General features: G+C 42.1%; 1 protein-coding gene across 2 annotated transcripts in view; it reads left to right on the top strand.

The window, feature by feature from the left end:
- The window catches only part of SOX5 (SRY-box transcription factor 5), an 860,916-nt gene that overhangs the window by 454,114 nt on the left and 391,090 nt on the right, over window positions 1-15,712 (top strand). For both annotated transcript variants that reach the window (XM_030214565.1, XM_030214564.1), the window contains exon 5: window positions 9,615-9,701. In XM_030214565.1, the coding sequence (XP_030070425.1) occupies window positions 9,615-9,701 (87 nt within the window). The remainder of the gene's footprint in view (window positions 1-9,614; window positions 9,702-15,712) is intronic.

Below are 15,712 nucleotides of genomic sequence, written 5' to 3'. Positions count from 1 at the left end.
GGAGGAGATCAGAGCACCAACAGAAGAAGTAAAGATCGCGAAAAGAAGAGGTTCTAAGCAGTGGCGTTCCTAGCCTCGATGACACCCGGGGCGGATTACCGATGCCCCCCCCCCCCCCCCCCCCGCAAAATGACACCTCCCCTCTCCGGGTGCACACCGCTGGGGGGGGTGCCACGGCACGCACCTGTGGGCTCCGAGTTCGCTACGCTAACTTCGCTGGTTCGCTGCAGCTCCCTCTGCCCCGAAACAGGAAGTAACCTGTTCCGGGGCAGAGGGAGGGAGCTGCAGCGAACCAGCGAAGTTAGCATAGCGAACTTGGAGCCTACAGGCGCACGCCGCGGCACCTCCCAGTGGCGTGCACCCGGGGCGCACCGCCCCCCCCCCCCTTGGTATGCCACTGGTTCTAAGACAGAACCATTAGGTAAACCAACTGATAGTGGGATAGAAATGGAGGAGGAACCACCAGAGCATACACTAAAGGTGTGATGGGAGAGATAAGAAGAAAACTTAGAAAGAACAGAGCCCTGAAATCCAAGTGAGGACAGCGTATCAAGGAGTAGGTGGTGATCAACAGTGTCAGAAGCCGCAAATAGATCGAGAAGGATGAGGATAGAATAGAGACCTTTGGATCTGGCTAGGAACAGGTTATTGGAGACTTTAGCAAGGGCTGTTTCAGTTGAATGTAGAGGGTGAAAGCCAGATTGAAGTTAATCAAGAATAGCTTGAGATGAAAGAAAGTCAAGACAACGACAGTGAACAGCATGTTCAAGTAGCTTAGAAAGGAAAGGGAGGAGGGAGATGGGATGATAGATGGAAGGGCAAGTAAGGTCCAATGAAGGGGTTTTTTTTTTTGAGGAGAGATGTAACTATGGTATGTTTGAAGGTATCAGGAACAGTTGCATTGGGAAGTGAAAGATTGAGGATATGGCAGATAGAAGGGATGACAGTGATAAGCAGATGGGTGGGAATAGGATCAGAGGAACAGGTAGTCAGTTTAGAAGAGGAAAGAAAATGTGCAGTTTCCTCTTCAGTGATTTCAGAAAAGGAGGCAGGGATTGAAGGAGAGTTGATAGAATGGACTGGGGGAAGGAAAGGTGGAGGTGACTTGGTTGAGACCTCAAGGTTAATCTTGTGAACCTTGTCATAAAAGTACTCAGCCATAGTCTGGCTAGAAAGTGAAGGGGGGTTGGAGGTGAAGGCACTTTGAGGAGAGAGTTCAGTGTGGCAAAAAGAGGCTGAAGGTTTTGATTTTTTGAGATTGTTTGTAATTTTCTTGTGTTTATTGTTTAATTTATTGCTACTATTTGCTTTGTTGAACTGCCCAAAGCCATTGGTTGTACTGGTATATAAAATTCTTATGCTTCGTTATATTACAGAATTGCCCTCTACATCGTATTAAAAAAAAAACGACTAGTGTGCAGGTCAAACCAGTAATGTGCATTAAATCCCACATTAATGTGTCATTTTATGATAAGGTGGGAAGAGGGTATAGAACGTTTACTGCATTACCATAACACATGTTAAATGATAGGAAAGGGGAAAGGATTTGATATACCTCCATTCTATGGTTATAAACAAAAGGGTTTACATATTATATACAGGTACTTATTTTATACCTAGGGCAATGGAGGGTTAAATGACTTGCCCACAATCACAAGGAGCAACAGGAGGAAATAAACCACTGCACTAACCATTAGGCTACTCCTCCACAAGTATGGAACAGTCAGCTACAGCTACAAAACTATAATTAACTGCATCTGCATTATTTACAGTAGCATTCTTTCATATCAGTAATGCACCCATGTGTTAATGACATAGCTGACTTCCTCCAAATGCTGATCACTCCCAAAAACATTATTGCAAAGGTTGTCCACTTAAAGGGCAATTCAGTAACTGTGCACATAAGTGCTGAGATAATTGAAATGTGTTTGTGCAATACATGCTATAACTACATTATACACATATAGCACAGTTACACACATGACATGTAGCATAAGTGCTACACATATGAAATGTAGCACAAGTTAGACACATGACATGTAGCACTTATGTACTACCAATTATTCTTGCCACTGACTTACTAATTTTTTTAAAAGAGTTCCAGAGGTGATCTGGTAAATTATAGACCGGTGAGCCTGAAACGTACAGACTATTATAAAAAACAAAATTACAGGTGCCCTTGACCTGGATTGGCCACTGTCGGTGACAGGATGCTGGGCTAGATGGACCTTTGGTCTTTCCCAGTATGGCACTACTTTTGTACTTATGTACTTATGTAACATGGATTTACTCAAGGGAAAACTTGCCTCACTAATCTACACATTTCTTTAATGGGGTGAATAAACATATGGATAAAGGTGAGCCAGTCGAAATTGTGTATCTGGATTTTCAAAAGGCATTTGACAAAGTACCTCATGAAAGACCCCTGAGGAAATTAGAAAGTCATGGGATAGGAGGCAGTGTCTTATGGTGGATTAATAACTGGTTAAAAGATAGAAAACAGAGAGTAGAGTTAAATGGTCAGTATTCTCAATGGAAAAGAGTAGATAGCAGGGTTCTCCGGGAGTCTATGTGGAGACTGCTGCTTTTTCACATATTTATAAATGATCTAGAGATGGGAGTAACTAGTGAGATATTTAAATTTGCTGATGACACAAATGTGAGCAAGTACAATGTGATGCATGTGGGAAAGAAGAGCCCAAACTATAACTACTTGATGCAAGGTTCCACATTAGGAGTCACCGCCCAGGAAAAGGATCTAGGTGTCATCGTTGATGATATGTTGAAACCCTCTGCTCAGTGTTCAGCAGCGGCTAAGAAAGCAAATAGAATGTTAGGAATTATTAGAAAAGGAACGAGAAACAAAACTGAGAATGCTATGCCTTTACATTGCTCCATGGTGCGACCACACCTCAAATACTGTGTGCAATTCTGGTTACCGCATCTCAAAAAAGATATAGTGAAATTAGAAAAGGTAAAGAGAAGGACGATGAAAATGATAAAGGGGATGGGATGATTTCCCTATGAGGAAAGGCTAAAGTGGCTAGGACTCTTCATCTTTGAGAAGAGATAGCTGAGGAGAGATATGATAGAAGACTATAAAATACTGAGTGGAGTGGAATTGATAGACGTGAATCACTTGTTTACTCTTTCCAAAAATACTAGGACTAGGGGGGCATGCAATGAAGCTACTAAGTAGTAAATTTCAAACAAACCAGAGAAAATATTTCTTCACTTAACCTGTATTTAAACTCAGAATTTATTGCCAGAGAATGTGGTAAAAGCAGTTAGCTTAGCAGGGTTTTTAAAAATTTCCTAAAAGAAAAGGGGGAAATTCTATATATGGCGCCTTAAAAATCAGTGCTATAAAACCACCGATTCTGTAAACTATGCCTAAATTTAGGCATACTTTATAGAATACACTCACATGCTGTTCTTACAAATAAAATTTAGACGTACCCATTTAGGCCACTTAAAACCAGGCCTAAATATCTGCTTCTAAGTTAGGTGCAGATTGGGTACATAGTACATAAGTACATAAGTAGTGCCATACTGGGAAAGACCAAAGGTCCATCTAGCCCAGCATCCTGTCACCGACAGTGGCCAATCCAGGTCAAGGGCACCTGGCACGCTCCCCAAACGTAAAAACATTCCAGACAAGTTATACCTAAAAATGAGGAATTTTTCCAGTCCATTTAATAGCGGTCTATGGACTTGTCCTTTAGGAATCTATCTAACCCCTTTTTAAACTCCGTCAAGCTAACCGCCCGTACCACGTTCTCTGGCAATGAATTCCAGAGTCTAATTACACGTTGGGTGAAGAAAAATTTTCTCCGATTCGTTTTAAATTTACCACACTGTAGCTTCAACTCATGCCCTCTAGTCCTAGTATTTTTGGATAGCGTGAACAGTCGCTTCACATCCACCCGATCCATTCCACTCATTATTTTATACACTTCTATCATATCTCCCCTCAGCCGTCTCTTCTCCAAGCTGAAAAGCCCTAGCCTTCTCAGCCTCTCTTCATAGGAAAGTCGACCCATCCCCACTATCATTTTCGTCGCCCTTCGCTGTACCTTTTCCAATTCTACTATATCTTTTTTGAGATACGGAGACCAGTACTGAACACAATACTCCAGGTGCGGTCGCACCATGGAGCGATACAACGGCATTATAACATCCGCACACCTGGACTCCATACCCTTCTTAATAACACCCAACATTCTATTCGCTTTCCTAGCCGCAGCAGCACACTGAGCAGAAGGTTTCAGCGTATCATCGACGACGACACCCAGATCCCTTTCTTGATCCGTAACTCCTAACGCGGAACCTTGCAAGACGTAGCTATAATTCGGGTTCCTCTTACCCACATGCATCACTTTGCACTTGTCAACATTGAACTTCATCTGCCACTTGCACGCCCATTCTCCCAGTCTCGCAAGGTCCTCCTGTAATCGTTCACATTCCTCCTGCGACTTGACGACCCTGAATAATTCTATAATAGTGTGCGTAATTTTGTGAAACACCCACAACCTGCCCATTCTATGCCAATGGCTATGCCTCCTTTTTGACTGTGCTCATTAGAATTACACACACCACATTATAGAATACGCCTAGAAAGTTGTATGTATAAACTATAATTAAAGCCAATTAGTGCTGCTAATTGGTTAAGTACAATTATTGGTGCTGATTGACTTGTTAATCAATTAAGTTGTGCACTCAGTTTGGCCATGTGGCGAAATTAGCACACAGAACTTAAGGTGCCATATACAAAATTTGGGGAGAAAGTCCATATGCCACTATTAAGATTGACTTGGAAAAATCCACTGCTTATTTCTAGGATACTGTCAACAATTTAGGGGCATAAGTACATAAGTACATAAGTAGTGCCATACTGGGAAAGACCAAAGGTCCATCTAGCCCAGCATCCTGTCACCGACAGTGGCCAATCCAGGTCAAGGGCACCTGGCACGCTCCCCAAACGTAAAAACATTCCAGACAAGTTATACCTAAAAATGAGGAATTTTTCCAGTCCATTTAATAGCGGTCTATGGACTTGTCCTTTAGGAATCTATCTAACCCCTTTTTAAACTCCGTCAAGCTAACCGCCCGTACCACGTTCTCCGGCAATGAATTCCAGAGTCTAATTACACGTTGGGTGAAGAAAAATTTTCTCCGATTCGTTTTAAATTTACCACACTGTAGCTTCAACTCATGCCCTCTAGTCCTAGTATTTTTGGATAGCGTGAACAGTCGCTTCACATCCACCCGATCCATTCCACTCATTATTTTATACACTTCTATCATATCTCCCCTCAGCCGTCTCTTCTCCAAGCTGAAAAGCCCTAGCCTTCTCAGCCTCTCTTCATAGGAAAGTCGTCCCATCCCCACTATCATTTTCGTCGCCCTTCGCTGTACCTTTTCCAATTCTACTATATCTTTTTTGAGATACGGAGACCAGTACTGAACACAATACTCCAGGTGCGGTCGCACCATGGAGCGATACAACGGCATTATAACATCCGCACACCTGGACTCCATACCCTTCTTAATAACACCCAACATTCTATTCGCTTTCCTAGCCGCAGCAGCACACTGAGCAGAAGGTTTCAGCGTATCATCGACGACGACACCCAGATCCCTTTCTTGATCCGTAACTCCTAACGCGGAACCTTGCAAGACGTAGCTATAATTCGGGTTCCTCTTACCCACATGCATCACTTTGCACTTGTCAACATTGAACTTCATCTGCCACTTGCACGCCCATTCTCCCAGTCTCGCAAGGTCCTCCTGTAATCGTTCACATTCCTCCTGCGACTTGACGACCCTGAATAATTTTGTGTCATCGGCGAATTTAATTACCTCACTAGTTATTCCCATCTCTAGGTCATTTATAAATACATTAAAAAAGCAACGGACCCAGCACAGACCCCTGCGGGACCCCACTAACTACCCTCCTCCACTGAGAATACTGGCCACGCAATCCTACTCTCTGCTTCCTATCTTTCAACCAGTTCTTAATCCATAATAATACCCTACCTCCGATTCCATGACTCTGCAATTTCTTCAGGAGTCTTTCGTGCGGCACTTTGTCAAACGCCTTCTGAAAATCCAGATATACAATATCAACCGGCTCCCCATTGTCCACATGTTTGCTTACCCCCTCAAAAAAATGCATGGCACTTCTCTACTGAAATATAAACTCAAAACAATGTGTGTAGTAGAGGATCAAAAAAGTACAATATGTTACAATAATTATCGCGGGCAAGTCTCATATGTACTTAACGGCTGGTGTCACTTCACTCCCTCGGTGAACCTCTTGCCGTATCAATATTATAATCATCGACTTATTTCTAGGATAAGCAGCATAAAGTCTGTTTCACTGTTCTGGGATATTGCCATGGTACTTGTGACCTGGATTGGCCATTATTGGAAACAAGATACTCAACTGTCCCAGTATGGCAAAACTTACATTATTATGATTACACCTAAATGTTTCCACTCAAAAGCGGGTTTATACCTGCATTTCTATAATATCATTCACCAGCTTTTCCATGAAGAAGTACTCTTGAGGTAATACTGTACTTCTTCACAGAAAGGGGTGAATGTGTGAAATGGCTTTCCATTGGAGTTGGTGGAGAAGACTGTATCTGAATTCAAGAAAGCTTGGGGCAAATATTTAGGATCTCTAAAGGAGAAGAAGGGATAGTTGATGGTATGGATGGGCAGACTGGATAAGGCATAATGTTTTTTTTACCTGCCTTCATTTCTCTTTCTATAAGTGTGCCAATATATAGGTGCCCAGAGGGTGCCTATATGACATCTATTCAATAAAAGAAAATAGGTACCCATTAGTATGAAACTTTATAGTGCTTTAGTAAATAGGCCTTTAAGTCTGTATGTGAAGCAGTAGACGATAACGTGTCTTGTTCAAGGTCACAGTAAGCATCGGTGAGAGAAGCTAGTGGACCTCCCCATCCCCTGACCCCACTAAAAAAAATAGCCTTGTATAGTAGCACCCCTCCCCCTCGTGCCTACTTGGTCCCCTGGTTCCCACTCCCCACATCATACCTGGATTTTACAATGCCATCTTCAGAGTCTGTCTGCCAAATAAGGGAAGTTTTCCTTTAGCTAATAGTCTCTGCCCAGACTACCAAATAAGGGAAAAATGTCCTTATTTGGCAGGAGGCCCAGATTGGGGGGGGGGGGGGTTATGGGTGCTGCTAAACACTATGGCTATTTTTTTTACTGAGGTCCATTAGAAAATAGAGCTGTTTGCATGAGGGGTGGGGGGGTCTAGGGAGGGATCAGGGGTTGGGTGAGTGGGGGTGTCAGAGGATTGAGGGGTTGGCGATTGGGGGGATCACCAGAACAGAGGGTCATCTTTGGGGAGGGTGGAATATCAGGGGTCTGATGCACTGGTGGGGGACTATTAATTTTTCTGCCCCAATGCACTGCTGCAGAAGGGTGAGCTAACCCTTCTACGCCTCCTCAGACCTGGTTTTTAGGTTCCTGCATTGTGCTCCCCTTAAAGTCGTCTGCATTTAAATAAACTATGCACTGGTGCTTAACATGAGGTATTGCTTCAGGCTATTTACTTTCTCATAAACTTCTCACAAACTGTGCACTTCCACCCTCAAACTTTCTGCCTTGATCCCACAGTTTGCAAATTGACCATGAATTTGACAGAACATCTGCTTCACCCAAGAGTATATGCATGAAACTGAGCATCAATGAATTCGTAGCTAAGCTTCTATGAAAGTTAGTTTTATTCATAATTACCACTGTTTTGTATGGGGAAAAAGAAAGTGATTTTTTTAAAAGTTTTTTTTATTTTATTTATCATTTTACTTAATTACATTCACATTTATCACATAAATGTAAGGAAAACAGAAATTAATATAAAGGAAAAAGAAAACATTTTCTCTCATCAATATATATTATATAATTGTCCTCAATTGGGAGATCCAAGATCAGGAAAACAATCTCAAAGAAAATAAGAAAAACTCAAAAAGGTTAATCTTACAATTCACATTTTCTGAGGGAGGAAGGTTAATCGGTAATTGCAGCCGGTACAGTGGTAACTAAAGGAAGTTGCTGCAGAGGGTTTTTCATCTGTTCTTTCAACTCCACAAACTCTTGTAATTTCTTAGGTTCAACAAATAAGTAATAAGGAAATAAAACACTTACAAGGGAATCGCGCTAGGAAGGTCCCACCTAGGGCAATGATTCCTGGCTTAAAAGCCAAGAATTCACGCCTCCTAGTCTGCGATTCCCTTGATATGTCAGGAAATATATTCATCTTTGAACCCAAAAAACTATCAGCCATGTGTCGGAAATACAATTTCAAAACATTGTTCCTATTCAAATCAAAGGCGAGAGTCACTAATAATATAACGCTATCTCTAATTTCTGAATTTTCCAAAATGTCAGTTAAGTTCACATCTCTTTTCTCTGATAAAGACAATTTTAAGGGAAATATAAATCACTTTAGACACCAGAAGGTGGCTATCAGAAGGTATTGGCAAAATATCAGAGAAATATTTCTTCAACAGTTCAGTAGCTGATATATAGGATGTTATAGGAAAATTTATCATTCTCAAGTTATTTTTCCTTAATTGGTTCTACAGAAATTCCAATTTTTACAAGAAACATGGCTGTCCTTCATTACCAAATTAACTGATTTTCGTAGAGAAACCATTTCCATAGTCAAAGTCTCTATTTTTATATCTTGGACTTTCACTTTGTTAGGTAAGTATTAATATAACTTCTTTAACTCACATGTTTATTCCTGAAAAATTTTAAACATCTGAAGAAGAGAGTTATTCACACTCTGCAGCACTTCCCATAGTACGTCCATTGTGACATTATTGGCTTCACCAGATCCAATTTCTCCACAGAAACCGCTCCAGATATCTTCGGGGGGAAGAGCTCACTCTCCAATCCCCCAGTTGGTTTATTATCCGGGGTCGATGCTGTGCCAGGACCTTCTTGGGTCGCGTGAAAATCCTAACCCATTTCGGGCGTTTTCACTATTGACATCCATAGCGAAGCATTACTGTTTCTGGGTCTTGGAGGGGTCGTGCCAGCAGGGGGACTCAAAGTCACTCCCTCTCCACTGAGATTTGGCGATAAAGCCTTGCTGTTCCCTGAAGCAGGAACCGATATCCCCGACGTTATGACCCCGAATCCCTCCAAAGTAGGCTGAGAAGTGGTGGGAACCCCAGCCATGTTCAAGGAGGACAACACCACAGCTTTGCCTTTTCTCTTCCCCATTCTCTGGGGAGTGCGCCTACTTCTTCAGGTATTCTGGTGTAAAACGGGAACTCAACTAACGTACATCCTCCCTTGACGCCATCTTGGATCCTCCAGTTTCTGGTTTCTCCTCAGAGGCCTGTCTGATATGGGTAACTTTTCAGCATAGCCTTCTGAGTCATTGAAACACGGAAGCCCCTTCGGTGTCCCTTCGGAGGGATAAAAAAAAAAAAAGAAAGTGATTTTGACTCAATAGGTCTTTGATCTGTTCGTTAATGAAGTAATTCAGAACTAGAGCTCAGGAATGGTATTCCTTGAAACCACATTAATTTACTGTCCTTGTTTTCTTGTTTTCTCAGACACATCTAGTATTGAAAAGCTGCTGTCAAAAGACTGGAAAGACAAACTTCTTGCCATGGGATCAGGAAACTTTGGAGAAATAAAAGGTAAGGTCATTTATGTCAACACACATCCAAAGTGAGATATGAAGATGACAAAAAAGTACTTTAATGTCATTTAAAAATATTCTACTGTTTTATCTTCTTTATTTTATATGGGTGGGCAAAAGGGAAATATGATAGAGGTCTATAAAATACTGAGTAGAGTGTAATGGGTAGATATGAATTGCTTCTTTACTCTTTCCAAAAATGCAAGGATAGGTTACACACAATGAAACTATTAAGTAGTAAATTTAAAACAAATTAGAGAAAATATTTCTTCACTTAATATGTTAAACTCTGGAATTTGTTGCCAGAGAATGTGGTAAAAGCAGTTACTTTAGCTGTGCTTAAAAAAGGTTTGGACAATTTCCTAGCCCATTATAAACCATAAAGCTGTATGTCTCTGTTGATCACCCTCCCCTCACCTATCCACACCCATCCTGTTAGACTATCAATGATATGCTTTGATGTCCCCATGCATACCTCCTACTCACCCCCATCCTCCCACCCTGTCAGACTGTCATAGTAATGCTTGAATGTTTTCACTTATATACACTGTCAGCTAGCACATTTGCTTATTTCCGATCTGAGGAAGAAGGGCAACCTTCGAAAGCTAATCAAGAAATGTATTAAGTTATGTCCAATAAAAAAGGTATCATCTTATTTTCTTTTCCATGTTTTATTTTGTTTGATTTCTATTGATAACCTTAAGAGTGGACTAACACGGCTACCACACTCCTCTACTAAAATAAAAAAAAAGTCCATAAGCTGTTAAAGAGATGGGCTTGGAAAAAAATCCACTACTTATGTCTGGAATGAGCAGCATAAAATCTGTGGTTTCTTGCCAGGTACCTGGATCTGGATTGGATACTGTTGGAAACAGGATACTGGGCTTGATGGACTTTCAGTCTGTCACAGTATGGCAATGCTTATGTTTTTATGTTGCATTCTCCCCAGTGAGAGAGGTGAGAAAGGTGCGTTGCTGGCTGATCTGCAAGGCTTCGTTCTGTTTCTGTGAGTCTGACGTCCTGCACGTACAACGTGCAGGACATCAGACTCAGAAACAGAATGAAGCCTTGCACCGGAAGAAGAGGACATCGGCTGGCGGAGGTTGGGGTCCCCCGCCAGCAAAGGTAGACAACGGCAGCGGCGGGGAGGGTTGGCAGCGGGAGGGGGGGTCAAGAGGGTCGTCAGCAGGGGGGAGGTCAAAGTTGTTGTTGGTGGTGGTGGCGGCGGGGGGGTTGGCAATAGCAGGGGGGGTCAGCGGCACCAGTGGGGGGCTAAAATGTGCCCCCTCACCTTGGGCTCTGGACCCCCCTCTCGCCAGTCTGGCTACGCCCCCGGTTTAATATCAGTTTTATTGTTGCTGTCATATCAAGTAATATGGCTTTTTCATCAGATATATCATGGAGTAAGATTTTTTATTTCCATATTACTAATTTATAAGTGATTGAAACTTAAAAATTCATAGATCACTGACTCTTCCAAACTTGTTCCCATAAGTGGGTCAGCTCAGACAGGTTCTAGCGGGTCCTCTTAAAGATTTGTTTAATAAATACTTGGAGATGGGGGAGGTTCCGTGAGATTGGAGAACAGCGGATGTGGTCCCTCTTCACAAAAGTGGTGATAGGGAAGAAGCTGGAAACTACAGGCCGGTAAGCCTCACTTCGGTTATTGGAAAAGAAATGGAAGCGATGCTGAAGGAAAGGATAATGAATTTCCTGGAATCCAATAAGTTGCAAGATCCAAGACAGCATGGTTTTACCAAAGGTAAATTGTGCCAAATGAATCTCATTGAATTCTTTGACCGGGTGACCAGGGAATTGAATCAAGGACAGGTAATAAATGTAATCAACTTCGATTTCCGGCAAAGCCTTAGCACGGTTCCCCACAGGAGGCTTTTCAATAAACTTACAGGCTGAAAATAGGACCCAATGTGGTGAACTGGATTAGGAACTGGTTGATGTACAGACCCAGTGGTGGTGGTTAATGGAATTCGCTCGGCTGAGGGGAAAGGTGTGTAGCGGAGTGCCTCAGGGGGATTCTGTTCAATATATTTGTGAGCGACATTGCTGAAGGGTTAGAAGATAGTTTGCCTTTTTGTGGATGATTCCAAGATTTGTAACAGAGTGGAACACTCCGGAGAGAGTTGAAAAACATGAAAAAGGATCTGCAGAAGCTAAAAGAAAGGGTCTAATGTTTGGCAATTAAAATTCAATGCAAAGAAATGCAAAGTGATGCACTTAGGAGGAGAAATCCACGGGAGATGTATGTGTTAGGTGGTGTGAGATTCTGATTGTACAGGCAGGGGAGAGGGATCTGAAGGCGACGAAACAGTGTGGCAAGGCAGTGGCTATAGCCAGAAGGATGCTAGGGCTGTATAAGAGGGAGGTGTGACCAGCAAAAGAAAGGATGTGTTGATGCCCCTGTACAAGTCATTGGTGAGGCCCCACCTGGATATTTTGTGTTCAGTTTTGGAGGCCGTATCTTGCTAAGGATGTAAAAAAGAATTGAGTGCGGGTGCAAAGGAAAGCTACAAAATGGGTAGGGATTGCATTACAAGACATATAAGGAGAGACTTGCTGACTCAACAGTAAGCCTTTTTCAAGGATACTCCACTGTTCTTCCAGCATTAGAGTATTTGGAATTTTGTTCTTGTACTTCAAATACAGCACAAGAAGACTCCTGAGACAGGCCTTGGCTGAAACACAGTGCTGTGTCGATGTCTCCGATCAATAAAATCAACTTGGAGAAGCTTGCTGTCACTGTCTCTTTAATCCACGGTCATTTTCCCACTGTTCTCTCCCCTTTATCTCCCGTGAGATTTAATGTTCTTCCACCTTGATGGATTTTGCTTTTTTCAATTCATTGTTCAACATTTTTTCAAAAATCTATACATCTGTAATTAGTATTCTCTTTTATTAACATAAATTTGTGAAGCAATCTTAGGAGAGGTGTCTAGATTAGAACATAGAATATGCATTTCAAATTCTTGAGCCAGTGAACCAGTATTTATTTGATTATCATGAATACAGTGTTTTAGTTGTATCCATTGAAAATATCAGCTGTTATCAAGGTGAAATTCCCTTTGAAGTTGTTGGAAGGGTTACAGCTTTCCATTTTGACAAAGGACTACCACAAGATGCGCAACAGTGTCACCTGGTAGCTTTTGAATGTGCACATTCTAACCATGTGCTAAATAATTTTTTTTCTAATTTTTTTGAGGGGGCTTGTCAGGAATGGAGAGTGGGCGATCCTTCACTAAACAGTGCATCTACATTACCATGTGCCAACTGGATAAAGCATGGATAGCATAGGAGCCCTTACTGCCTACTAAATATTTAGTAGTGCATGCTGTCTTGGTATTTTCAAAAATGGTCAAGTGCTAATGGAGAAACACCAACACCTGATGGATCAAGGAAGGGATCCCTATGAAGAAATCAGATCAACCAAAGAAGTAGGGAAGGGACGGACGTAGGATAATCAATCCAGGCAAAACTCCAGAGGTTAATTGTAGTAAACGGTGTGGCTGCAGTAAAAATGGCCTTAGTGCATGGGAAAGACCTACATAAAGACATGCTAGTTACCACACCTTTGCTATTTTCCTAAGCTGTTACAGGGGTCCTTATTCAAAGCTGCGGTAAGCACTAGCGCATGCTTACTACAGCTGAAAAGGGCTTACTGTGGGATGCGCTGAGGCATCCCACGGTAATTTTACAATGTGCATGCACAAACCTCATGCTAAATTTTTCCACCAAGGGTAGCGAGTGCGTGATTCTGAGCTAATCAGTTACTGCATCTGCAGTCCCACGTACTAACTGATTAATATGTGATTATCATGTAAGCCCGTACCGCCTACAAAATAGGTGATTGTAAGGGCTCAGTGCTAATCTTGTTTAATGGCCAAGAACTAATGGCAAATTTAGCATGTGTCCATTAATTCGGAAAATGGAAAAACAGCCATTTTTCAGTAGCTCTAAAAATGAACTTAGCGCGTGGGAAAAGACCCATGTAAGGGCGTGCTAAGTCCACTTTTTAGCATAGCTTAGTAAATGGGCCCCTTAGTGTCTGCACAGTTGCTTCCAAAATTAGCTTGTCCTTAATGCTTGATAAAGCTGGCATACTGAAAATATACGGGTGCTGGATTAAGTCTAGCTTGTTCCACTTGCAGACGACGTGGCATTTCAACATTTTCTGAGTTTAAATGAATGGATTGGTGATCAATTCTGAAGTCAGGAAAATGTACTCCTCCCAAGTTTGTATTCCTTTTTAGTTTCTATAGTTTTTATTCGAGAGAAACCTAATTAGGGTTTGCTCAAGTTTTGTTGTGTTTTTTTTAAATAGAAGTTTACATGAGATGTAAGATATGTGGCACTGAATTGATTCCAGGATTCTCACTGGCTATGCATGGGAATATGACCCGGTTTTTCAATGGGGTTGTGCATGTGCACACCCTGGTTCAGCCCTCCTTTCCATCGTAAGATCTGAATTAGGTTCTCTCCTTGCTCTCTAGTGCTCTCTTTCAGCCATTGCAGAGCACTTCAAATAAGAACCCACATTGAAGGTGGTGTTCCTTTTTGTAATTACCTTGACCCAGAGAGTGTCGGAGCTGCAGGTTCTGGCTCGCTGAGATCCATATTTTTCAAGTGTCCATTCACATGGTTCCCTTTTTTCTTCCTATGGTGATTTCTGTGTTTCATGTGAACCAGGAGATGTGTTTGCCTTCCTATGTGGAAAAGGGTTCTGTAGCCTCAGCCTGGAGACTGCACAAGTTGGTCCAAGAAAACAACAGGGTAATCGATCTGCAAACTCCAAGATGGAAAACAGACAAAGCAGATATGTACGTGGAAAACAATATTTAATAAATATAGATCAATAAAAAATTAGCAAGCTTGCTAATTTTTTATTGATCTATATTTATTAAATATTCTTTTCCACGTGCGTATCTGCTTCGTCTGTTTTCCATTTCCGACTGCACAAGTTGGACATCTGTAGGGTGTTGTTGCTCTACCTGGAGACGAATGAGTTTCGTCTTTCTGATAATCTCATTGTTCTCTTCCATGGCCTTCAGAAGGGTCAAGTGGCTTCCAAAGTCTCCATTGCTAGGTAGGTCAAGGAGGCTATCAAGGCCAGATACATTTGTAGGAAACAGAGAGTGCCACTGGGCAGAATCTAGGGCAGTATCTCCAGAGTAGATTTCCCAGCCAGCAATGTGTTGTCACGCCATTCATTTTTGAAACATTACAGGTTTGATGTGCTGGCTAGAGCTCGCTCAGACTTTGGCTGAGCTATCATTCAGAGGTCTTTGTCTTCCCCTGCCCATTGAGTCTGATTGTGTGCATCACACTCATTCAGGACAGTACGGCCCCAGATGAGAAGGTAGGTGAAATTATGTAATTGCCTGACAATTTCCTGTCCTTTAGTTGGGCCATACCATCCTGAGACCCACCCTGGGAAAACTAAGGCCTGGGACTCTTTGGGTGCTCTGCTATTTCCCATCCCATTAAGAAAAAAGTAAAAGGATGAATCCAGTTGTAAATGCAGGGTAGCGAGTGCCATTGATATGATAATGATGCTTGCATGGGGTGCATTACATAGGGACATTTTGCTACTTTGTCAGATGCATACTAGAGTTTCCCACTCAGCAATAGCAGGTTATATTGGTAAGTTCACTAGAAGATATCAGTTTATCTCCATCTGCAGGTAGAAGGGAACAACACACATTAATTCAGGATGATGTGGCCTGACTAAAGAAGGAAATGATAAGGTATGACATAATTTTACCTTATCCTCAATACTCAGTTCCTCCCTGGCTCTATATAACTAATTCTAGAAAGGAGTATATTAAGGGGCCCTTTTACCAAAGAGCAGTAGGGGTTGCACTGGCTGGTGTGCGGTGATTTGGCTCTAGAGCTGCGCTCTCTCAGGAGCCCAGCTGTAGTTCTGGGTCTCCCACACGCCATTTCTAGAATAGAAAATACACTTGTATTTTCTAGTGCCAGAGGTTGTGCCTGGCA

This window comes from Microcaecilia unicolor, chromosome 9 (genome assembly GCF_901765095.1).
Source record: "Microcaecilia unicolor chromosome 9, aMicUni1.1, whole genome shotgun sequence".
NCBI classification, from domain to species: domain Eukaryota; kingdom Metazoa; phylum Chordata; class Amphibia; order Gymnophiona; family Siphonopidae; genus Microcaecilia; species Microcaecilia unicolor.
This window is presented reverse-complemented; position numbering and strand designations above follow the sequence as displayed.